General features: G+C 48.2%; 1 protein-coding gene and 2 long non-coding RNA genes across 3 annotated transcripts in view; all 3 read right to left on the reverse strand.

Moving 5' to 3' along the window:
• LOC309530625 overlaps positions 1 to 24,706 on the reverse strand; it is a 419,691-nt gene that overhangs the window by 280,193 nt on the left and 114,792 nt on the right. The gene's annotated exons all lie outside the window — the stretch shown is intronic.
• Positions 1 to 24,706, reverse strand: part of WNT11 (Wnt family member 11) — a 61,596-nt gene that overhangs the window by 20,079 nt on the left and 16,811 nt on the right. The window contains exons 3-4 of the mRNA XM_082219501.1: positions 22,491 to 22,698; positions 337 to 572 (exon numbers count right to left, since the gene is read on the reverse strand). Of these exons, the coding sequence (XP_082075627.1) occupies positions 337 to 572; positions 22,491 to 22,567 (313 nt within the window). The 5' untranslated portion in view covers positions 22,568 to 22,698. The remainder of the gene's footprint in view (positions 1 to 336; positions 573 to 22,490; positions 22,699 to 24,706) is intronic.
• On the reverse strand, positions 3,966 to 5,513 carry LOC309530262. The gene is made up of 2 exons (XR_014218737.1): positions 5,398 to 5,513; positions 3,966 to 4,451 (listed from the first exon to the last, which is right to left on the reverse strand). It is a non-coding gene; the product is annotated as an uncharacterized lncRNA (long non-coding RNA).

Consider the following 24,706-nt stretch of genomic DNA (forward strand, 5'->3'; position numbering starts at 1 on the left):
AAAGGTAAAGGGAGCCCTGACCATTAGGTCCAGTCATGGCCAACTCTGGGGTTGCGGCGCTCATCTCGCTTTATTGGCTGAGGGAGCCGGCGTACAGCTTCCAGGTCATGTGGCCAGCATGACTAAGCCGCTTCTGGTGAACCAGAGCAGCGCACGGAAACACTGTTTACCTTCCCGCCAGAGCAGTACCTATTTATCTACTTGCACCTTGACGTGCTTTCGAACTGCTAGGTTGGCAGGAGCAGGGACCGAGCAATGGGAGCTCACCCCGTCGCAGGGATTTGAACCTCCAACCTTCTGATCGGCAAGTCCTAGGCCCTCACAGCACCACCTTACCTCTCTCCAAATCCAGGAGGTAGTTGGGCGCCAGCTCAATGGAGGAGCAATTCCACCGCATGTCGGAGAACGTCTTGCGGCACGTCTTGATCACCTCCCGCGCGGCCTGGATGATGGTTTGCATCAGCTCCAGGTTGCTCCGACACAGCTGGACTTGCGAAACCACCAGCCCTTCCAGCTGCTTGCAGTGCTGCGTTTGGTTCAGGGCTAGAACCGAGGGAGTCTTGAACAAGGCTCTGGGAAGGCGGAGAAAGAAACACACCCGGCCGTCACCATTAGCAATTTTGGCAATCCTCAAAGGTCCCAGAGAAGGAGACTTGGCGCTCCTAGAACCCTGACAGATGTCCCCATTCGATCCGGCTTTAATGAATTTCATAACCAAGCGCACAGCATCTCGCGGTTGACGGAAACCAGTTCCCAGCTTGCAGCACTCTTCCCCGTTCCCCTAATCCCTATCTGAAAACATCCTAAGTAGTTTGTGCAGCCGTCAGGCTGGACTGAAGTGAACCGTCTCATTCTGTGTCTGTAAGCAGCTCCCCGTTGCCACAGATTTCACGTCCCCACTGGGCACAGATCTTTGATTGATTTGCCGTCAACGTCCTCGAGTCTCATTCCCGCTATTTAATCCTATCAACAGAGGTGACCCCCATGACTTTCCCAGCGATGTTGTGACACTAAAGGGGAGGCACCCCTGGACAGTTAAGTCCAATTCGACTATAGGGTGAGCTCTCATCTCGCTTTTCAGGCCGAGGGAGCTTGCCCTCATATCTACGGGACCGCCTCTCCTGGTCTGCCCCACAGAGGACTTTAAGGTCTATGAATAACCATAGTTTAGAGGTCCCAGGCCCTAAGGAAGTCAGACTATCCTCCACCAGGGCCAGGGCCTTCTCAGTGATGGCTCCGACCTGGTGGAATGCTCTGTCCCATGAGACTAGGGCCCTTCAGGATTTAACTCCCTTCCATCAGGCCTGTAAGACAGAGCTATTCCGCCTGACCTTTAATTTTAATTCAGCCTGATCTTTTATTTCCCTTCTCTTCCCTCCCCTTTTATGAAGATCACCTGCTCTGAGACCCCACAGCTAATTCTCCCCTGGCCTCCTCGCTGGCCCAAGTAGGACCAATTCAGCCAGCTAGCCCTGGGGATTATCTAATTGATTTTTTATTTTTGAATTTTATTGTTATTCATTTTTTATACTGTATTTTATGCTGCCATTATAATTAAGTGTTTTAAATTTGTTGTTAGCCGCCCTGAGCCCGGTTTCTGAACTGGGAAGGGCGGGATATAATTTTTTTATTATTATTGTTGCTGTTGTTATTTGTCCACAGACAAAGAGGCTCAGTGGTTTAGACCACAGCGCTACCAACGTCCCCACATTGTGACACTATGCCCGATGATATGGGATGGTCTTACAGATGATTATAGGTTATAGGTAACAACCGGTGTCAGCCCAAGAAATTTTGCTGCCTGAGGCAAGGTATAGTGATTATATATAGTGACCTTCAGAGATCAGGGTTCAAATCCCCACTTGGCCATGAGGTTCTCTGGGTGACGTAGGGCCAGTCATCACCTCTCAGCCTAACAACCTCACAAGGTTGTTGTGGGGATTAGCTGAGGTGGGGCGGAACCATGTATGTCACCTTGAGCTCCTTGGAGAAACAGGTGGGATAAAAATGTAGTTAATAAGGAAATGCATACATTAACAGGGCCATGGAATCATCACCTGCACCAGAAAAAAGCCCCTTTCGGTGGACTGATGGTTCTTGTGAGATTCCACAACAAGCCCTAAACAGCCTCAGCCCCATATACCTGAAGGAGCATCTCCACCCGCATCGTTCTGCCCGGACACTGAGATCCAGCTCTGAGGGCCTTCTGGCGGTTCCCTCCCTGAGAGAAGCTAAGTTACAGGGAACCAGGTAGAGGGCCTTCTCAGTAGTGGCACCCGCCCTGTGGAACACCCTCCCATCAGATGTCAAGGAAATAAGCAACTGTCTGACTTTTAGAAGACATCTGAAGGCAGCCCTGTTTAGGGAAGTTTTTAATGTCTGATGCTTTAATGTGCTTTTAATCTCCTGTTGGAAGCCACCCAGAGTGACTGGGCGGGGTCTAAGTAATAAATTGTTGTTGTTGTTGCTGCTGCTGTTGTTTGAACCCTGGATTTCCTGGCACCGGACTTTTCACTGCTAACCCACACAGATGTCTGGAGATTCAGTCATTCACTCAAAAGGTAAAGGGACCCCTGACCATTAGGTCCAGTTGTGACCGCATCTGGGGTTGCGGCACTCATGTTGCTTTATTGGCCGAGGGAGCCGGCGTACAGCTTCCGGGTCATGTGGCCAGCATGACTAAGCCGCTTCTGGCGAACCAGAGCAATGCATGGAAACGCCGTTTACCTTCCCGCCAGAGCGGTACCTATTTATCTACTTGCACTTTGACGTGCTTTCGAACTGCTAGGTGGGCAGGAGCAGGGACCGAGCAACGGGAGCTCACCCCATTGCGGGGGTTCGAACTGCCAACCTTCTGATCAGCAACTCCTAGGCTCTGTGGTTTAACCCACAGTGCCACCCGCCTCCCTCATTCACTCATACATTACTCTTAAAAGCTGCACTGCTTTTGAGTGAAAGTGGAGGCGGAATGCCTAGAAAATAATAAAAAAATGGGAAGGGTTGCTAGAGAGACAGGTAAAAACTCACTTCATGGAGCAGTTACAGATAGGTAGCCGTGTTGGTCTGCCATAGTCAAAATAAAAAAAATTCCTTCCCGTAGCACCCTAAAGACCAACTAAGTTAGTTCTTGGTATAAGCTTTCGTGTGCATGCACACGAAAGCTTATACCAAGAACTAACTTTCATGGAGCACAAAAGGCCCACAGTTGACCATGTTGCGGCCAAGAAGACGGTGTTTTGTCTCCATGTTGCAGCTGGAAATCTGAGGGGTAAACGGAAGGGAAGCGGACATTTTGGAAAGGATTCTATCCCAGCCACCCAGCCAGGTCAGGCTGAAACACAAAGAGCTACTTCCCGTGCAGCTTTTATCATCTAGCTGGCGTGGCCGTAAACCGTTCTCCTTTTGCTCATAAAAAGTCTTTTACGGCTCACAGCTGGAGAATGACCCTCTCAGCAGTTCAGTGACGGCCACGGCTCGAAAGAAAGGTCCACCTCTAGCTGCGCTAAAATGACACTTGCGCCTCGCCTCAGTTTCTCGTGCGCCATCTTGAGACCCTGAGGTGAATACCCTTTGGTCGCTAATGGACACGTTTTATGGGTGTGATTTATTCCCTGCCACCGGCAAATGGCTACTTCGCCGACTCTCTTAAAGACCTGGATTAGAGGCGGGCTTGGAACCAGACGCTTTGATCAGGGGAACCCTTATTCGGAGCTGCCCCTGAGGAGTTTGAACCCGCGCCATGTGAGGCTTTTACCTCAGCAATGGGCTTAGCCATTAGTCACCACCCACCCCTTCAAAGCCTTCTCCGGCTCTGAACTTTGAAAGTTTGGTTTGGCAAATGGGACGGCCAAGACTGCCAGATCTGACTGAAAAGCAAGGGGAAAGGAAACACTCCAGAATGTTCTGGAAGCGCATGTAAGGATGGGAAGGGGACTTTGATGCCCACAAAGCTGCTGACGGGATCTAGCTGTTTTAACTGTTTAGCTGTTTCTAATTTATCTGTAAGCCTCCTTGAGTCCCTGTCAGGAGGGGAGCCAGGATAACAACAACAAGAAGTAGTATTTTTAATACCGTTTTTCAATACTAATTTTACAGAGCTGTTCACAGCATAAGAACATGATAATGTGACTATTTAAGCCAATAAAATAAAATGACAGGAGGAGCTGATTAAAAATTAGGTTCAGTCAGGTCGACGTTTATCAGAAAGCTGCCTCGAAAGCTAGACAAATCGGGTCCTCCCTTAAGGAGGGCATGTGTTGCGGTGAGACCTGGCAACCTAACCCTGTGTTGTGGGTGGGTACGTTTGGATAGCCACAACACCCAATTGGTAGGTCCCTTGATGCAGGGTTCAATCAGGCCAATGGGACGCAGTCCAAATGGTTTCGAGGGACCTGTTTATGCCCATGCATGTGACCCAGAGCTTCCTCTTTCAGCGCATGCATCCGGAACACCTGCCCCAGTGGCGTAGCATGGGTTGTCAGCACCCGGGGCAAGGCAAGTAATTTGCGCCCCCTAACCCGGCACAAGGCAAGTAATTTGTGCCCCCTAACCCGGGGCAAGGCAAGAAGAAGAAGAAGAAGAGTTTGGATTTGATATCCCGCCTTTCACTCCCCTTCAGGAGTCTCAAAGCGGCTAACAATCTCCTTTCCCTTCCTCCCCCACAACAGACACTCTGTGGGGTGAGTGGGGCTGAGAGACTTCACAGAAGTGTGACTGGCCCAAGGTCACCCAGCAGCTGCATGTGGAGGAGCGGAGACGCGAACCCGGTTACCCAGATTACGTGACTACCGCTCTTAACCACTACACCACACCACACAATTTGCACCCCCTAACCCGGGGCAAGGCAAGTAATTTGCGCCCCCTAACCCGGGGCAAGGCAAGCAATTTGCGCCCCCTAACCCGGGGCAAGGCAAGTAATTTGCGCCCCCTAACCCGGGGCAAGGCAAGCAATCTGTGCCCCCTAACCCAGGGCAAGGCAAGTAATTTGCGCCCCCTAACCCAGAGCAAGGCAAGTAATTTGCGCCCCCTAACCCAGGGCAAGGCAAGTAATTTGCGCCCCCTAACCCCTAACCTGCCGCCGCTGCCAGCTTCTTCTTGCTGCTGCCTGGTCTGGTTCTTGTGTGGTTCTCTCCCGCGCTCAGCGCTGCGCTGGGCGGCCACTGCACTGTCCCTCCCCCAGATAGTCCTTCGCTCTCTCTCCGCACCACACACCTGGCACCCACCCCCTCCACAGTGGGCGGCGACCCAGCGGCTCGGATCGGATTCGCACAGCCAGCACTGCAGTGAGAGAGAGTGAGTGAGCCAGGTAGGGGCAGAGAGCTGCGAGTGCGAGCGCCCCCCCAGATGTTGCGCCCGGTGCGGCCGGCCCCCCCTGCACCCCCACACTACGCCATTGACCTGCCCACCTCTCCCTACTTTTAGGGCTTTGCACTTGACTTTGCTACACCGTCGTGTGTTGTCTGTCGGGACAGGGGCACGGCAGGAATTTCCCCCACTTGGCTGATTGGCTGTTGCCATTTCACCTGCGGTGTAGCAAATAATCACAACTTGTAAGGTTGTGGATAGGCTCTGGTTCAGGTGATAGGGATGGGAGAACGCTCTCGCCATCCCTATGTGAAGGCTATCCCATTAAAGACAGAATAGTTTGGTCAACCCCTGTGAGGGGGTTGTGCCCGTGCCTGAGTCCAGGGGGACATTTGGGTGGCAGAGTGAGCATGTTCCCAGCTTTCCGCTTATCCAGGTGTTCACCCTTGGCTGACCTATGCTGGTCCCCTGGGTCAGCGCTTCCTGCAAGGCAGAGAGCTAGTCGAACCAGAGCCTATGCAACCAGTCACTTGCTGTAATCAATAAAGTTGTGGCCTGAATTCTGCCAGAAACCAAAATTGAGTCTTGTCTGAATTTATTTAAGAGGGAGGTTTAAATGTCTAAACACGCAAAACTTCTCCATTTTTATCAGCTTTTGGTATGGGGTGAGGAGTAAACCTCGGGGGGGGGGGGAAGGTTCCACATTTGGGGCATGAGTGCTGGGAAGTGGGTCAAGGTCCCCAATGGGGCGCTCGTGGGCTCGCATGCATCTGTAGAGACCTGGGTTGATGTCAACAGTGTCCCATCTGAGGCGAGACTTTATTTCACCTGAGTCAAAGACTCAGTTTGGCACACACCCCCAATGCACATTTGCGTACACACACACACACACAGACTGGGAACTTCAATGGCGCCCCTCTGGAGGCTTGCCCCGGGGTGTGTGTGGCTAGCCTCGATATAGCTATGGACCTGCCCTCTCCACCTTCCAAAATTGGCATAAGAACATAAGAGGAGCCTGCTGAATCAGGCCAGTGGCCCATCTAATCCAGAATCCTGTTCTCACAGTCGCCAACTAGATGCCCCAATAGGAAAAACACAGGCAGAACTTGAACCCAAGATCCCTCTCCCCTTCTGTGTTTAACCAGACCCTCCAAGTGTCCCTACTTTCCAGGGACGTCCCTGATTTAGAGAAGCCATCCCGGTTTATGATTTGATCCCCTAATGTCCCACTTTTCCTTAAGATGCCCCTATTTTCATTGGAAAAATGTTGGAGGGTGTGGACTTAACCGACCTCCGAGCCACCTGTGTGGGATATGAAACACAAGAGCAGTCAAGTACAACATTCCTAGAGTGAACGTGTTTACACATAGGGAGGAATGTTTGAGCCAGCAGGTAAACTTCCTGTTTCCTTCTGGGCTGGGACAGACTTCCTCTGCATGTGACTAGAGGTGGGCGTGGCCTCACCTGTGCAGGTAATGACAAAAGCACAGGGCAGGGCAGCCATCTCTCTCCCTTTTGACTACATGCATCAAAGAAGCAACATCTGCTTAGCCAAAGATGCTCTCTTGCCAAGAGAGGACTGTCTTCTTATGAGATAATTTCCAGGTGTATGTTACTTTTCTAAGCTAAGTCTGCCTTCTGGGATCCAGTTGTGAACAGAATGTGAGTGAGTAAACTCCTTTTATACTTTTATAGAAGACTGTGTCGTGTCTTATCTTTTATGAGGGAATAAGGGGAAAATACCAGAACAGTTATTATAGAGGCTTTGGCGAGCCTGAGCAAGCGCATCCTCTGCAAGTTTAAAAAGGGGGATGTTACTCTGCTAAATTGTGAACTTGTTAACACAAGTTGGAAAGGCTATAATCAATATATCCTCTCCTGCATCCCTGAACATTCCCACAATCTGAAGGCAATCCTGTATAGGGAAGGTTTTCTTTTAATGTTTTATTATTGTTTTATATATGTTGGGAGTGGCTGGGGCAACCCAGTAAGGTGTGTGTGTGGGGAGGTATAAACGGTAAAATATCATTATGGAATGGGACGTCCCTATTTTCATCAGAGAAATGTTGGAGGGTATGGGTTTCCAGCTATTCTGACCCCCAAAAATCAGCTCAGGTGGGTAGAAGAAAGGGCAGATCATTCAATCAGGTAGGCAGAAATGTTCTAGCTCTGTGTTGAATTCCTCCCTAAATTGTGTGTTTGTGTGCCACATGGACAAATGTACGATATACTGTGTCCTGGTCTGGAGAAACAAAAAACGTTTGTGCAGAACAGCATACTACAAATGGTGGCATTTAACACTCTCAAGCATTCTGTGAAAGGAGCTTATAAACGGGCAACTGTTTTCATCAGCGAAACGCGTTAAAGAGCACTCGGTTATAACTTTTGTGCGTTAAAACTTTGCGCTTTAATAGGGTGGTGAATTCTGGTAGAGTAAGGGAGGATTTGAGAGATGACGGAAAGAAAGACATCTCAAAATGTGGAATCAGAGAGAGGAATTTGGTTAACTCTTAGGCGGGGCTGTTTCTCATAGAGCCAGTCACACTCTAAAGAGCTGACCACGACCGTGACGGATAAATATAGTTTCTGATCGTCTTTCACGTTTGAACCTCTTGCTTTAAAGCTTCATAATTGGAAACATCTCTGTGAGTGAATCGGGAGGGAGGCAGAAAAATTATGAGCGTTCTGGCTGGCTGGCGTTTCTTAGAGCACAGCACAGCGTTTAGTGGAACTCAACACAGAAACGGCCGATCTGCCTTATGCCTTGGCACTGCAGCCTGGATATTGTTTTCAACTTCTCCTGCCTCTGAAGTACCCGGTTCTGTTTTCAAGTTGAGCTGACGCATTAGGGAACCCTCCACTGTTATATTTCTGGGCTAATAAGTTTGTGCAGATATGGGGCCAGAGAATCAAAATGGAGAGGTGGAAAATGAACATAGAATCATAGAGTTGGAATAGACCACAAGGGCCACTGAGTCCAACCCCCTGCCAGGCAGGAAACACCATCAGAGCACTCCTGACATATGGTTGTCAAGCCTCTGCTTAAAGACCTCCAAAGGAGGAGACGCCACCACACTCCTTGGCAGCAAATTCCACTGTCGAACAGCTCTTACTGTCAGGAAGTTCTTCCTAATGTTTAGGTGGAATCTTCTTTCTTGTAGTTTGGATCCATTGCTCCGTGTCCGCTTCTCTGGAGCAGCAGAAAACAACCTTTCTCCCTCCTCTATGTGACATCCTTTTATATATTTGAGCATGGCTATCATATCACCCCTTACCCTCCTCTTCTCCATGCTAAACATGCCCAGCTCCCTTAGCCGTTCCTCATAAGGCATCGTTTCCAGGCCTTTGCCCATTTTGGTTGCCCTCCTCTGGACACGTTCCAGTTTGTCAGTGTCCTCTTCCAACTCTATGATTCTATGATTCTATGATCCTTCCACTTCTACCCCACTAACCAGGTCATCAACATTGGTTAGGACCAGATCTAAAATGGCTGTTCCTCTTGTTGCTTCTCCCACTTTCTGGACAATGAAGTTGTCTGCAAGGCCAGTGAGGAATCTGTTTGACCTTATGCTCTTGGCTGAGTTTGACATCCAACAAATATCCGGTTAATTGAAGTCCCCCATTACTACTATCTCCCTTCCTTTTGCATGCTTGGCCATCTGTTCCAGGAAGGCATCATCTATGTCCTCCGTTTGGCTTGGGGATCTATAGTAAACTCCCACAATGAGGCCTCTGTTAACATACCAAGGGCAGAATTTCCTTATAGTGGCCAGATTGTTCTGATGCTTAATATCTTTTAGACATTGACCAATTAGACGGTTTGCTTTGGCAGGGCCCATAGCGAGTTGGTGTTGTGGGGATAGGCCACAAGAGTGAAGTTTTTGATAGACGGTTTTAAGTCAGGTACTTTTATGGGAGTCTGGAAATACTAGGGATAGTAAACCGGGGGGATTTGAGTTTATTTCTGGTTTTGTGCATTATCGTGGCTAGCAGTCTCAGTGGCTGTGTCTTGACTCCCAGTGTCTGGGGTGTATGTCTTTGAACATCAGTTGGTGGGAATCAAATATGGGGAGAAAGCCGTTGCACTCGGATCCTGTTTGTAGGCTTAAGAACAAAAGAGCAGCCCACTGGATCAGGCCAATGGCCCATCTAGTCCAGAATCCTGTTCTCACAGTAGCCAACCAGGCACAAAGAAGATATTATGCTGCTAAGTTACAGCAACCATTATCTTGGATATGTGTTATGTAGAGATCTCAGTTTGGGCAATCAACTTCCAACCTCCAGGGGTTTCCTGGTTATAAAAGGGGAAGTCATAGAGAAATTCAGAGAAGTTTTCAAATTGGAAGACAAGCGAACTAATTGTCGGGATTCAAGCCTGCCTTCAGGAGAAACTGGCCACTCTCCAGGCACCCGGCTTGGATCACCGGTTGACCTCCCTGTCTGCATTCCCGGCAAGATCCAGGCAAGGTCGCGATCGGCGATCCTCCCCAACGTGAGGAGAACACACCACTCTTTCCTGCCCCCCCCCAGGGGCAGGGGCAGGGGAAAGAGATAGGCAGAAACGTATTTACATGCCTTTATTTCTGTCTTTGCAGCGTTACAGAGAAACACGTCTGCTCTCTTCAAACTCCAACAGCAGAGAGACACAAACTCCACCTACTGTACTTCCAGTACAGCTCATATTACACTGTGAGCTAATTCCGGTGCTTCGCACTGTGAAAAGACTGTCCCTTTGTTTCCCACGGAACAGTACCCAACATTCCCATTATGTTTTGCTTCCAAGCTAGCAGCAGCTCGCGGCCGCATTGCTTCTATATCGTAACACTAATACCAGTGTACTAGAAGAAGCAAAGCTCACCCATGTTGAAGCAATGATTTGCACGCAAAGCAGATGTTCTGCCACTGAGCTATTGCCCTTCCCTGACCTGGGCTTGCAGGCTTGTACCGAGGGCTGGATTTAGCTTTCTTGAGGCCCTAAGCCACTGAAGGTAACGGGGCCCTTTGTATGTCCAGCTGTCCTTTGTCAACAAGAAATTGTCACTGTTTTTTGTGTTGAATAAATGCTATATGGTAATTTATGGACCTCATAGGTATCTCAAGCCATTTGCACATGTTGCCATGCAAGCAGTCCATGCAGAATGGAGGCACCCTATATATAGAAAGGAGGAAACTAGTGATATTTTAGGGAGCAGGCTAGCAGGCGGGGCCCATGACTTACATCGTAGGATCCTACACAACACAAAACACTGTTGCTGCATGTAGGTTTTATTTTATTTGTTTTTTATCTTATACTTTGGAAATGTACATCCAGTTTTTCCCCTCTGATTTTTTTAGGGGGCTCCAAGAGAGTGGGATCCTAAGCTATAGCTTGTTTAGCTTATACGTAAATCCGGCACTGCTTGTACCCTCCTATTCGGCGAAATTTCCTGAGCTACAGTTCTCCCTGCCGGAGATCTTGAACAGAGCTGTTTTTTTCTTCTCTTTCTAAAAAAAAAAAAAGTTATTACCACTCTTCAGCCCTTCCCCTGATAATATAAACAAGTGTCAAATCCGATTTATACCGAGTTGATGAGGCTTTCAAATAGTGTTAGGGATACTGTCAGAAAAGCATAAGCCTGATTGCCATAGACTCCCAGTCCAGGCGCATATTGCGGGGTTTGTCAGCTTAGGTAATTAGCTTGGGCAGGCTGAACACATTCACTCAGAAGCAGGAATAAGGTAAAGCAGGTAACATGGTACAAGACCCTTTCCAGCTCTTTGAGTCTCTAATCCTCTAGAGAGAATTTTCCTGACTCTAGAAAACTGGAGGCTCCGGTTGCATAAATAAGCGTGGAACTACCGTATTTTTCGCCCTATAAGACACACTTTTTCCCCTCCAAAAATGAAGGGGAAATGTGGGTGCGTCTTATGGGGCGAATGCAGGCTTTCGCTGAAGCCTGGAGAGCGAGAGCGGTAGGTGCGCACCGACCCCTCTCCCTCTCCAGGCTTCAGGAAGCTATCCGCAAGCCTTGGGAACGTTCCCGCTGCTTGGGGAGAGTTGCCGGCATCCCGAAGCCTGCGCGCGCTGACCTCAGCGCGTCCAGGCTTCGCGGATCTCTCCCGAAGCAGCGGGAACGTTCCCACTGCTTGGGGAGAGTTGCCGGCATCCCGAAGCCTGCGCGCGCTGACCTCAGCGCGTCCAGGCTTCGCGGATCTCTCCCCAAGCAGCGGGAACGTTCCCGCTGCTTCGGGAGAGTTGCCGGCATCCCGAAGCCTGCGCGCGCTGACCTCAGCGCGTCCAGGCTTCGCGGATCTCTCCCCAAGCAGCGGGAACGTTCCTGCTGCTTGGGGAGAGTTGCCGGCATCCCGAAGCCTGCGCGCGCTGACCTCAGTGCGTCCAGGCTTCGCGGATCTCTCCCCAAGCAGCGGGAACGTTCCCGCTGCTTCGGGAGAGTTGCCGGCATCCCGAAGCCTGCGCGCGCTGATCTCAGCGCGTCCAGGCTTCGCGGATCTCTCCTCAAGCAGTGGGAACCACCTCTGGGCTCCCACGGCTTGCAGAGAGCTGCCTGTTTGGGGGCTGGGGTCGGGGGAAGCTCGGGCTGCCCCAGCCCCGCGCCTGGGGGGGAAATAATTTTTTTCCTTTATTTCCCCCCCAAAAAACTAGGTGCGTCTTATGGGACGGTGCGTCCTATAGGGCGAAAAATGCGGTACATACTAAGGATTATCACACAGTGCAGCCTTCCAGGGACAGTGAAACAGCATCACTGGACAGGTCAAAGATTTATAGGCTCTAAAACGTCTCTAGCGAAGGGGATAGAGTAGCTTCCTGGCTCTAAGCCTGATGCTGACCTTCCAGGGACAGTTACAGATAGGTAGCCGTGTTGGTCTGCCATAGTCAAAATAAAAAAATTCCTTCCAGTAGCACCTTAAAGACCAACTAAGTTAGTTCTTGGTATGAGCTTTCATGTATCTGAAGAAGTGTGCATGCACACGAAAGCTCATACCAAGAACTAACTTAGTTGGTCTTTAAGGTGCTACTGGAAGGAATTTTCTTATTTTGCCTCCAGGGACAGTCCTGGATTTACAGAAGCCATCCCAGTTTCTGACTTGATCCCAGAATGTCCTGCTTTTTTCCTTAGGATGGCCCTATTTTCATCAGAGAAATGTTGGATGCTGTGGAGTTATGCGACCCCCGAGCCAATAACTATACAGTGGTACCTCAGGTTACAGACGCTTCAGGTTACAGACTCCGCTAACCCAGAAATAGTACCTCGGGTTAAGAACTTTGCTTCAGGATGAGAACAGAAATCGCACGGTGGCAGTGGGAGACCCCATTAGCTAAAGTGGTACCTCAGGTTAAGAACACTTTCAGGTTAAGAATGGACCTCCAGAATGAATTAAGTTCTTAACCCGAGGTACCACTGTACAACCTTTAAAAGACATCTGAAGGCAGGCCTGTCTAGGGAAGTTTTTAATGTTTCTATATATATGTTGGAAGCCACCCAGAGTAGCTAGGGCTAGTCCAGTCAGATGGGAGGGGTATAAATAAAATAAAATAATATTATATTATATTGTACCTGCTCTTCACCATAAGGTCTAAAGGCAGGTTAAAACAATAGAACATACAATTATTCATTTTTTAAAAATTAAATCATTACCATTCTAAAACAGAATGGTATAAATTGGGTATAAGCCCAAAAGGTGGGCCCCACAAAGCCTTAACTGCCAACGGCCAGGGCAAAGTGATGCAACTTAGGGCAGCATAGGGCAGAAGCTGTACTATGAGGATGCTAGAAGAAGCTCTGTAGGGTGAGAGCCCCACAGTTCAGGGGCTGCCGCAGAGAAAGCTCCATCCCAGGCTGCCATTTCCTGCACTTTTGGGAGTGGTGGAACTGTCAGGAGAGCTTAGCGCCCAAGAAGGTTGGTGGGAGCGGAGATGGACTTTCAGATATTTTGAGCCTAAGTTATTGGAGCTTTAAGAGACTCAAGGCAGGAGGTCCTAAGAGAGGTGAACTGCAAGGTAGAGGCTCAAAGGAATGGGTAGGCAAACTAAAGCCTGGGGACCGGATCCAGCCCAATCGCCTTCTCAATCCGGCCCGCAGACAGTCCAGGAATCGGCGTGTTTTTACATGAGTAGAATGTGTCCTTTTATTTAAAATGCATCTCTGGGTTATTTGCGAGGCATAGGAATTCGTTCAACCCCCCCCCCAAAAAAAACTATAGCCTGCCCCCCCCCCACAAGGCCTGAGGGGCAGCGGGGCAGCCCCCTGCTGAAAAAGTTTGCTGACCCCTGCTCAAGACAGTATGTCCTAAGTATGTGAGATGCAACGTAGAGGCTCAAAGACACTTAGTTCGACAACAGCCTTTCTTGGAGCACGTTGCTCACTGGGATCTCTCCATGGTGCTGAAATAACCAACCAGCCTTGCTCCATTGGACCCTGCATGGAACCAAAACAGGATGGCTGTGATAAAGCTCTGTCATGTATATAATCATCATCATCTTCTCTACACATGCAAAACTAATGCATACTAGCCTAGGAATCCCTCTCATTTTGTAATGATTGAACTGGATGGAGATTATTTAATTCAATTTCCAAGCATTTTGAAACAAATGCATTGAGGAATGAATGGGAATGGTTTTCCTTATTTCCACTACAGTGGTACCTTGGGTTAAGAACTTAATTCGATCTGGAGGTCCGTTCTTAACCTGAAACTGTTCTTAACCTGAGATACCACTTTAGCTAATGGGGCCTCCCACTGCCACCGTTCGATTTCTGTTCTCATCCTGAAGCAAAGTTCTTAATCCGAGGTACTATTTCTGGGTTAGCGGAGTCTGTAACCTGAAGCGTCTGTAACCTGAAGCGTCTGTAACGCAAGGTACCACTGTACAGTCATACCTCAGGTTACAGACGCTTCAGATTGCGTTTTTTCAGGTTACAGACCCATCGAAACCCGAAAGTACCGGAACGGGTTACCTCCAGGTTTCAGGAGTCAAGCATGCGCAGAAGCGCTAAACTGTGCTTTGCGCATGCGCAGAAGTACCGAATTGCAATCCGCACATGCGCAGACGCAGTGGCCATCCAGATACCCATTATGATGCGGGGGGGGGGGGAGGGTGATGGTAAATAGAAGTGGAACACACACACACACGGTCCCTCAAGAATGTCCCAGGATGATGCAACCTCTGGGACATTCTGGCTTTTAAACTGGTAGCTACCAGAAAGATCTGCCAAAGCAAACTGTGCTGGCAGTGGCAATGCAAGGAGGGGAGGACACACAGGGAAACAATTGCAAGCTAACAAAACAAATCTAAGTGCGACAATTGAATAATGAAACAAATGTGATTGTAACAAAGACAAACAAAAGAAGGATTGAAGAACAAAACAAGTGTAGCAATGAAATTAAAAACTTCTTGTTTTGCATCCCTAACGCCTGACACGCTAACTATCCACAGGCAGAGTATTCCATCAACTTCCAACATTTCACAGGCCAAATCAGGAACACACACTTGTCATCATGCCTTAGATCTTACAGCCAAGGGTCATTGTCCAAACTCCATACCCACACCGAGAGAGAGAGAGAGATGCACCACAATTCACGTGTCAGTAACCTCATGATTTAAGGGACGTGGGTGGCGCTGTGGGTTAAACCACAGAGCCTAGGACTTGCTGATCAGAAGGTCGGCGGTTCGAATCCCCGCAACGGGGTGAGCTCCCGTTGCTTGGTTCCTGCTCTTGCCAACCTAGCAGTTCGAAAGCATGTCAAAGTGCAAGTAGATAACTAGGTACCACTCCGGTGGGAAGGTAAACGGCATTTCCGTGCGCTGCTCTGGTTCGCCAGAAGCGGCTTAGTCACATGAGCCGGAAGCTGTAAGCTGGCTCCCTCGGCCAGTAAAGCGAGATGAGCGCCGCAACCCCAGAGTCATCCACAACTGGACCTAACGGTCAGGGGTCCCTTTACCTATGAGGCTCAGTGCCAGGTTGCCGGAAGGATCACCTGGATATACCTGGATCATCTGGGGAAATGACACCACATCTTAGAGTGTCTCAAGGAGATGACCCCCAAATTGTCCTTTTCCACCATGGCCCCTGCACTCCCAAAAGCCGTTCCCTTTGCCTTTCAGGAAGCATCATAGAATCATAGAATCATAGAGTTGGAAGAGACCACAAGGGCCACCAAGTCCAACCCCCTGCCAAGCAGAAAACACCATCAGAGCACTCCTGACATATGGTTGTCAAGCCTCTGCTTAAAGACCTCAAAAGAAAGAGACTCCACCACACTCCTTGGCAGCAAATTCCACTGTCGAACAGCTCTTACTGTCAGGAAGTTCTTCCTCATGTTTAGGTGGAATCTTCTTTCTTGTAGTTTGGATCCATTGCTCCGTGTCCGCTTCTCTGGAGCAGCAGAAAACAACCTTTCGCCCTCCTCTATGTGACATCCTTTTATATATTTGAACATGGCTATCATATCACCCCTTAACCTCCTCTTCTCCAGGCTAAACATGCCCAGCTCCCTTAGCCGTTCCTCATAAGGCATCGTTTCCAGGCCTTTGACCATTTTGGTTGCCCTCCTCTGGACACGTTCCAGTTTGTCAGTGTCCTTCTTGAACTGTGGTGCCCAGAACTGGACACAGTACTCCAGGTGAGGTCTGACCAGAGCAGAATACAGTGGCACTATTACTTCCCTTGATCTAGATGCTATACTCCTATTGGTGCAGCCCAGAATTGCATTGGCTTTTTTAGCTGCCGCGTCACACTGTTGGCTCATGTCAAGTTTGTGGGTCAACCAAGACTCCTAGATCCTTTTCACATGTACTGCTCTCAAGCCAGGTGTCACCCATCTTGTATTTGTGCCTCTCATTTATTTATTTTTGCCCAAGTGCCACCAGCTGCTTCAGATGTTCTGTAAAGGCACTTCCAATGAATGCCTTGCCCTGCAGAGGGAGGCTTCCCGTCGCCTCTCTGCGTGAAAACCTCTTAGGGCTGTGCTGTATTGCAGCTTTTGTCTTCTGGCTGCAGCTTTCCCAGGGCAACCATTTAGCGTGGGGAGAGGAAGAGAAATGCCTGGGAAGCAACTGGCAGCTTCCCCAGGAGCCCGGCATTCAGAGAAGCCAAAGAGACTGTGGGTTAGCCAACCCAAACTGAAATGTGCGAACAAGGCCTGAGTCAACAATACGTGTCGCCCTGCTCTCACTCTCTCCTTGGCACGCGGCTGAGATTTTTCAGCAGGAAAATATCAGAAGAGCAGCCAGCCATTAACAAACAACGATGATGTTTGCCTGCTGGAAGGGAAAGAAAGGGAAGGAGTTGGACGCCCTCACCTTGTCGACTCGCAAAGGGAACGCACAGAGGAAGACAATGATCTTTGCGCAACGTGCCGGCGCTGCAGGCTTCCCACCCCATTACTCAGAAGTAAGCTCACCGGAGGCAGCAGAGCTTCAGAGCAGCGACCCAAAGACTGCAGGCTAAACAAGTCAAATATAAAATATTACGTGCCGCCGAATGAGGCTCAGCCAACTCCTCTCTGGGCATTGGCAGCCCCTGCTTTGTTGAATTCAAATAGGAAACCCGCCTTGAAGTTCATGCCAGCTGCGAGAGTTTGGCTCGGTGAGCGCATAGGGAGGCCAGCATGTTTGGGGACATTTGTCAGCTTTTGTTTGGTGCGGTCAGCCCCAAAGGCCGTGTGAAGCTGCCTCCCACCGGGTCAGATCATTAGCCCATCTGTGCAACATCCCTCCAAGGTCTCAGAAAGATCTGCTATCTGGGATCCCTGATTGTTTGGAATCCCCATATCCAGGGATCCTGGTCAGGGAATTTTTTTAGTGTTTAATGCGGCATCGTTTTTTGTTGGGAGCTGCCTAGAGTGGCTGGGGCAACCCACTCAGATGGGCAGCATATAAATTTTATTTTATTTTATTTTATTTATTTATATTACTACTGTGGTACCTCTAGTTGCAGACATGATCTGTTCACACCCCGAAAAGTCCGCAACTAGAGCGGTGCTTCTGTGCAAGTGCGGAGCGCGATAGAGTGCTTCTGCGCATGTGCAAAGCGTGCAGAATGCTTCTGCACATGTGCGCACTGCAAAAGTGTATACTTCCGGGTTTGCTGCGTTCGCAACCCAAAAAGCCACAACGTTAAGCAAATGCAACAAGAGGTATGACTGTATTAATTATTATTATTATTATTATTATTATTATTGAATGTGCAAAGTTGTCCTAAAGTAAGTGAGATTAGTGGTTCATCTAGGCCAGATTTCGCTTTCTCAGACTGGCAAACGTTCTCCAAGGCCTCAAGAAGAGTGAGAGGCCTTTCTGAGCAATGCTAGCTGAGATTCCTGGCTGCAGCGCTGTCTCTCAATGAGCGAGATTCCTGTTCCACCCACATATCAAAAGGGAGTGTGGTGTAGTGGTTAGAGCTTCAGACTAGGACCTAGGAAACCAGGGGTTGAATGCCGGCTTAGCCTTATGAAGCTCACTTGGGCTAGACCCTGCTTCCTAATCTGACCTCCCTCCCTCACAGGGTTATTGTGAGGATAATACGTGGGGGTGGAGAATTACGAACCACGCATTGAGCTCACTGGAGGAAAAGGCGGCATATAAAAGCAACAGATCAATAAACCAATAAAACATTGTCGGGACACCACTGCCCAAAATACCATGGGCATTATTCTTAAAAATAAGACCATGGCCACAACAGAAATCTGCTGGTAGGAGATATGCGTTTTTCGCCTTTTTTTCCTTTAATTTTCCCCTAACTTGGTACCAATTAATGTTTTTTTAAAAAGGATACCCTTTGTGTCCGTACTGCCAGCAACTCCCCCTAGTGGACATCTTTGAAAAGCCATTTCCCAACTCCTCATAATCTATTTCTTCCACATACCCAGCGGACGTTACAGAACTGGGGGCCTGATCCTAGGCGTGCAAATTCCAGCTCCCGGGACCTGGGACAGAGCAATGGGAGCTCACCCCGTCGTGGGGATTCGAACCGCCGACCTTCTGATCGGCAAGTCCTAGGCTCTGTGGTTTAACCCTTCTTCCTAATGTAACATTTCTTCCTAATGTAACCCTAATGTCTCAACAAATGAAACTGACCTATGGAAAATGTAACTTGAAAAAAGAGACATTGTGCATACATTTGTAAACCAAGAAAACTTTAATGAATTGTTTTTTAAAAAAAAATTATGGCTATTGTTATTACCATGGTTCTTTAGACTGAGAGGTGATGCGATAGCTATCTTCAGATACTGGAAGGGAGCAAACATAGATAATCAAAGAATTGTAGAGGTGGAAGGGACCTCAAAGGACATTTAGTCCAACCCTCTGCAATGCTGGAATCTCAGCTAAAGTATCCATGACAGATGGCCATCCAACCTCTGCTTAAAAACTTGAAATGAATGAGAATCCACCACTTCTAGTGGAAGTCTGTTCCACTGTCTAACAGCTCTTACTGTCTGAAAGTTATTCCTGATGTTTAGTCGGAATCTCCTATGTTGTAACTTGAAGCCATGGGTTCAAGTCCTACCTTCCAGAGCAGGAGAAAACAAGCTTGCTCCCTCTTCCATGTGACAGCCCTTGAGATCAATATCTCAGTGGCTATCCTATCTACTCTCAGACTCCTCTTTTCCAAGCTAAACAACCCCAGCTCCTTCAACCATTCCTCATCAGGCTTGGTTTCCGGACCCTTGGTCATCTTAAGACTCCCTCAAGAGCTTCTGGGCTCTCCTTCCTTGAAGGTTTTCAGACAGAAGTGGGACAGCCATCTATCATGGGTTCCTTAGTTTAGATGCCTGCATTTCAGGGGGTCAGACTAGAAGACCCAACTCTACAAATTCTGGGGTTCAACTTCGTACAAGCTGCTTTGAGGATGAATACAGAGAAACTAGGACTAGGGCTCAGAAGAAGAAGAAGAAGAGTTTGGATTTGATATCCCGCCTTTCTCTCCCCTTCAGGAGTCTCAAAGCGGCTAACAATCTTCTTTCCCTTCCTCCCCCACAACAAACACTCTGTGAGGTGAGTGGGGCTGAGAGACTTCAAAGAAGTGTTACTGGCCCAAGGTCACCCAGCAGCTGCATGTGGAGGAGCAGAGATGCAAACCCGGTTCACCAGATTACGTGACTACCGCTCTTAACCACTACACCACACTGGCACTACACTCACTGCTGGAAGGAGGGAGAAATGAAAAATCTGGAGTGAGGAAGAGAAATGGAACAGAGCCACTGGAATCTTGAGCAGCTGCACTCCACATGTCAACATTTCGGCTGCGTACGACACCAAACCGTTAAATCACCATTCAAAGCACATGGCTCCCATGCCCTGCAAGAATCCTGGGAGTTGTAGTTTAACCCACAAAGAGCTACTATTCCCAGCACCCTTAAGCAAGCTACGGTTCCCAAGATTCTTTTGGGAGGGAGTTCCGTTCTTTCAATGGGCTCTAAACGCCTGGATGAGCTGAAGAGCCCCATATGCGGGTGCTACGATGTTTGATCGCACAACACACATCACTCTTTCCATTTTAACGTGGCAGACACTCAAAAAGGCATTCAGCAGCCATTTCCATCTGGCTAGGAAGCATGATCCTGGCATGTGGCATCCGTGTGTGCTGGATGAGACTCTTGAGAGTCCCATGGACTGCAAGAAGATCAAACCTATCCATTCTGAAGGAAATCAGCCCTGAGTGCTCACTGGAAGGACAGATCCTGAAGCTGAGGCTCCAATACTTTGGCCACCTCATGAGAAGAGAAGACTCCCTGGAAAAGACCCTGATGTTGGGAAAGATGGAGGGCACAAGGAGAAGGGGACGACAGAGGGCGAGATGGTTGGACAGTGTTCTCGAAGATACCAGCATGAGTTTGACCAAACTGCGGGAGGCAGTGGAAGACAGGAGTGCCTGGCGTGCTCTGGTCCATGGGGTCATGGAGAGTCGGACACGACTAAACAACAACAAGTTACGAGCAAGACATGCCTCCCCTTTCCAAGCCAAGCCAGCAATTTAACTCTCAGCGATCCCAGGGAAAGGTATGGCCTGGAATATTAGAATGGCAGAGTTGGAAGGGGTCTTGAGGGTCATCTAGTCCAACCCCCTGCAATGCAGGAATCTTTTGCCCAACGTGGGATTTGAACCCACGTGCCTGAGATTCAGAGTCTCATGCTCTGCCAACTGAGCTGTCCCCACCCACCCAGACTACTCTACAGCAAATCTGAACACCCTAACACATTTTTTAAAGACATTAAACGGCCTCGGTCCGGTATATCTGAAGGAGCGTCTCCACCCCTATCGTTCTGCCCAGACACTGAGGTCCAGCACCGAGGGCCTTCTGGTGGTTCCCTCGCTGTGAGAAGCCAAGTTACAGGGAACCAGGCAGAGGGCCTTCTCGGTAGTGGCACCCACCCTGTGGAGCACCCTCCCACCAGATGTCAAAGAGAACAACAACTACCAGACTTTTAGAAGACATCTGAAGGCAGCCCTGTTTAGGGAAGCTTTTAATGTTTAACAGACCACTGTATTTTAATACTTTGTTGGAAGCTGCCCAGGGTGGCTGGAGAGACCCAGCCAGATGGGCAGGGTATAAATTATTATTATTATTATTATTATTATTATTATTATTATTATTAGGTGATCCAGCTAAGACAGGGATGAGAGCTTCCAGCCCAGGGTTCAAGAGCAGTCCTCCCACGCTGTCTATCCAGCCTCTGAGACTGTTTCTCAGGTCAATTTGAGGCTCCACTGGCGACCTTTTCAGTCCAAGTCTGGTTCAGAGATTAAAAAGCAAGTGTCAGTGGCACCTGGTCAGTAGATAGAACAGGAACACAGGCCATTGGGTGCCTTCTCCACTAGGGTCAAATGCATTGCATTTCTATTTAATTTATGTTACAGATATTTAATTTATGGTTATTAATCCTACATTTGTGTCTATATGCATACATTACCATGTGTAAATATTATGCAAATAGATGTCCTCTTTTCTGCATAACTCACCACACTAGGACAAACTCACAGGCAGGGTTTGATGAGGCCCTCAGCTACTGAAGGTAACGGGGCCCTTTATATATATGTCCAGCTGTCCTTTGTCAACAACAAATTGTCACTTTTTTGTGTTGAATATATGCTAGATGGTAATTTACGGACCTAATAGGTATCTAAAGCCATTTGCACATAACAAAATATATATTTTATCAAAGTAACTGTTGAAAAGTCCATGCAGAATGTAGGCACCCTATATATAGAAAGGAGCAAACCAGTGATATTTTAGGAAGCAGGCTAGCAGGCAGGGCCCATTCCTTACATCATAGGAGCCTACACAACACAAAACACTCTTGCTGTATGTAGGTTTTATTTTATTTGTTTTTTATCTTATATTTTGGAAATGTACATCCAGTTTTTTTCTTTAAATTTTTGGGTGGGTCCCAAGAGAGTGGGGCCCTAAGCTATAGCTTGCTTAGCTTATACATAAATCCGGCACTGATCACAGGCTAGACTTGAGTCAACCAAAATCAGCTATCAGATGAATCAAGGAACAATTTGGAACGAAACGGCGTGAGCTTTAGCTAAAGCCAGGGTGTAAACTGTTGGGCTGACTTGAGTGATATTTCTCGACATTCCCTGGCAAAGTCCATCTTCCAAAATCTGACAATTTCCCTTAGCCAAAAGCGGTTGGGAGAGAAAGTTGTACATTACATACATGCACGCAAACACCATCCATGCGGGTGGTATGTTTAAAGAGATTGTACGCAATAAATATGGGTGAATGGTAGATTGGTGATTTGCAGAAGTTCAGCAAGGCGGCTTGACTCCCAATTGTTTAACAACAGCAACAACAAAACATTTTTTTCCCCCTACCTAAATTGGGCTGAAGAAACGCTATCTAGGTGCAGATGTCTGTGTTGAAAAGACCATGAGTTCAGTTCTGGTACTGTAAATAAATCTATGGGCTTTCATTCTATCTGTTGTTTGAACCTAGATCTGGTTGGTAGATCTTTGGGTTCCAGTAAGAAACCAAGTTAAAGTTGCACACATTCCCCCAACTATTTTCACCGTTGGGGCAGATACATGAATAAACAAGGATAATGCTTCCCTCAGGGCTAGTTGGACCTTGGGTTTTCTGCCTCCACCCTGACAAATGGTTTAAAGTATGTGGCAAAATTGCAAAATTGTCACACAATGCCTGGGCAGATTTTTAAAATAATAATAATTAAAGACAATACTTACAACCACTTGATTCCGTTGCAGGTCCCATTCTGCAGAACGAAAGCCAGGAAAAAGGCCACCAAAAATTGCCGTGTCATCTTTGCCCGGTTCTACTTCTCTCTTTTCGCCACGAAATCTCTTCAGGAGAAAATAAAAGTGGCTTTTGGGAAAAGAAAAAAACCCTCCTTTATGGGGGAGGGAGGAGAGAGGAATTCCTCAAAATGCCAACCTGAAATTGAGGAAGGGGAGAAGAAAACAAAAACGGGTTAACAACGCGCCTTTTTATATCTGTACCGAAAGAGAAATCAAACTGCAAAGGAGTGGTTTACGAATCGCGAACGAAATTCCCCTGTTCTTGATAGAATTGATGTAGTTCCAGAGACAGGCAGATTGGACGGCTTGAATTGCAGCAAAAGCACTCAAGTCCTATTGCATGTTTTTGGTTAACTCTGCATATGGCAGATTTTCCTTCTTTATCCTGCCTTTATCCCTCCCCATTTATATATATATGTATGGCTGAGAAGAGGAAAGGAGGGGGGGAAATGTATGGACATCAAATCTCCACCCTCCCTGGAGGTTTTAATCTTCATCCTTTTTTCATTTGCAAATATATTAAAAGTCGAAGTGGAGGGAAAGAGCGCTTTTTTAAAAAAGGAGACGAATTACAGGAACGGATGTCGGCTAATGGAGATGCCCTCTCTGCTTGCAGATGTTGGAGGCTGCCTGGAGTGCCTGTGAGGGATGCTCGAAGCTGCCTTCTGCCTCTTGATTTCCTTCACACCTCATTAGGTAGAGTATCTCACTTCTCCCACATACTCAAACACCTGGACCCCAAGGAACAACCGCAGCTGGGAATAAGCACGCAATTGCAAACAGCCTCTCCGCAGGATGATCAGGCAGGGCTTTGCAGGAGGTGTGTGTGTGTGTGTGTGTGTGTGGAAGGGATAATAATAGCCCAGGATTTAAATGCATTTATTGAATCCTTCTCTTCACTCAATGACCTCAGAAGAGCACACATGAAATGCATCAAGGCAGGGGGGAAATTGCACCAGTTTCCCCGATTATAGTGCTAGCATTTCTGTCCTGCTTCTTAGCATTCCTTTTACATCTGCATTATGGAACGGAGGCTTCTGGACCAATATACAGTCATACCTCATGTTATGTTTGCTTCACGATACATTTTTTCAAGGTTGCGTCCCACGGCGGCCCGGAAGTACCAGAAAGGGTTACTTCCGGGTTTCGGCACTCACACATGCGCAGACGCACAAACTGACATCGCACGCATGTACAGAAGCGGCAAATCGCGACCCGCGCAGATGCACCGCTGCAGGTTAAGTTCTTTTCATGTTGCGAACGGGCCACCGGAAAGGATCCTGTTCACAACCAGAGGTACCCCTGTACTAGCATGTCGTGCTAAATCTCATGCACACCAGTGAGTTACAGCAACAGACATTACTGGACAATGTCGATACCCCGCCCCTCTACACATACATAATTCTGTTCCCAGATTATTTTTCCATGAAAATGGCGGGTATTAACTGTCTGCTTTTATACTGCTAGAGGGACGCAGGTGGCGCTGTGGGTTAAACCACAGAGCCTAGGACTTGCTGATAAGAAGGTCGGCGGTTCAAATCCCCGCGACAGGGTGAGTACCCGTTGCTCGGTCCCTGCTCCTGCCAACCTAGCAGTTCGAAAGCACGTCAAAGTGCAAGTAGATAAATAGGTACCACTCCGGCGGGAAGGTAAGCAGTGTTTCTGTGTGCTGCTCTGGTTCACCAGAAGCGGCTTAGTCATGCTGGCCACATGACCTGGAAGCTGTACGGCGGCTCCTTCGGCCAGTAAAGCAAGACAAGCGCCACAAACCCCAGAGTCGTCCATGACTATACCAACCTTATTGTTTGTGCTTGCGAAACATGGACCACTTATAAACAGCATCTCCAACTTCTTGAAAGATTCCATCAACGTTGTCTCCAATAATTTTTACACATCACTTGGGAAGACAGGCAAACTAATGCCAGTGTCCGGGAAGAGGCAAAGATCACCAGTGTTGAAGCAAAGATTCTTCAACAACAACTTCGTTGGACTGGTCATGTTATGCGGATGCCTGATTATTGTCTTCCAAAGCAACTACTCTATTCTGAACTTTAAAATGGAGAGCGTAATGCTGGTGGTCAACAAAAGAGGTTTAAAGACTCTCTCAAGGCAGATCTTTAAAAATGTAGTATAAACACCGACAA

This window comes from Podarcis vaucheri (assembly GCF_965113315.1).
Source record: "Podarcis vaucheri genome assembly, chromosome: 4".
NCBI classification, from domain to species: Eukaryota; Metazoa; Chordata; class Lepidosauria; order Squamata; family Lacertidae; genus Podarcis; species Podarcis vaucheri.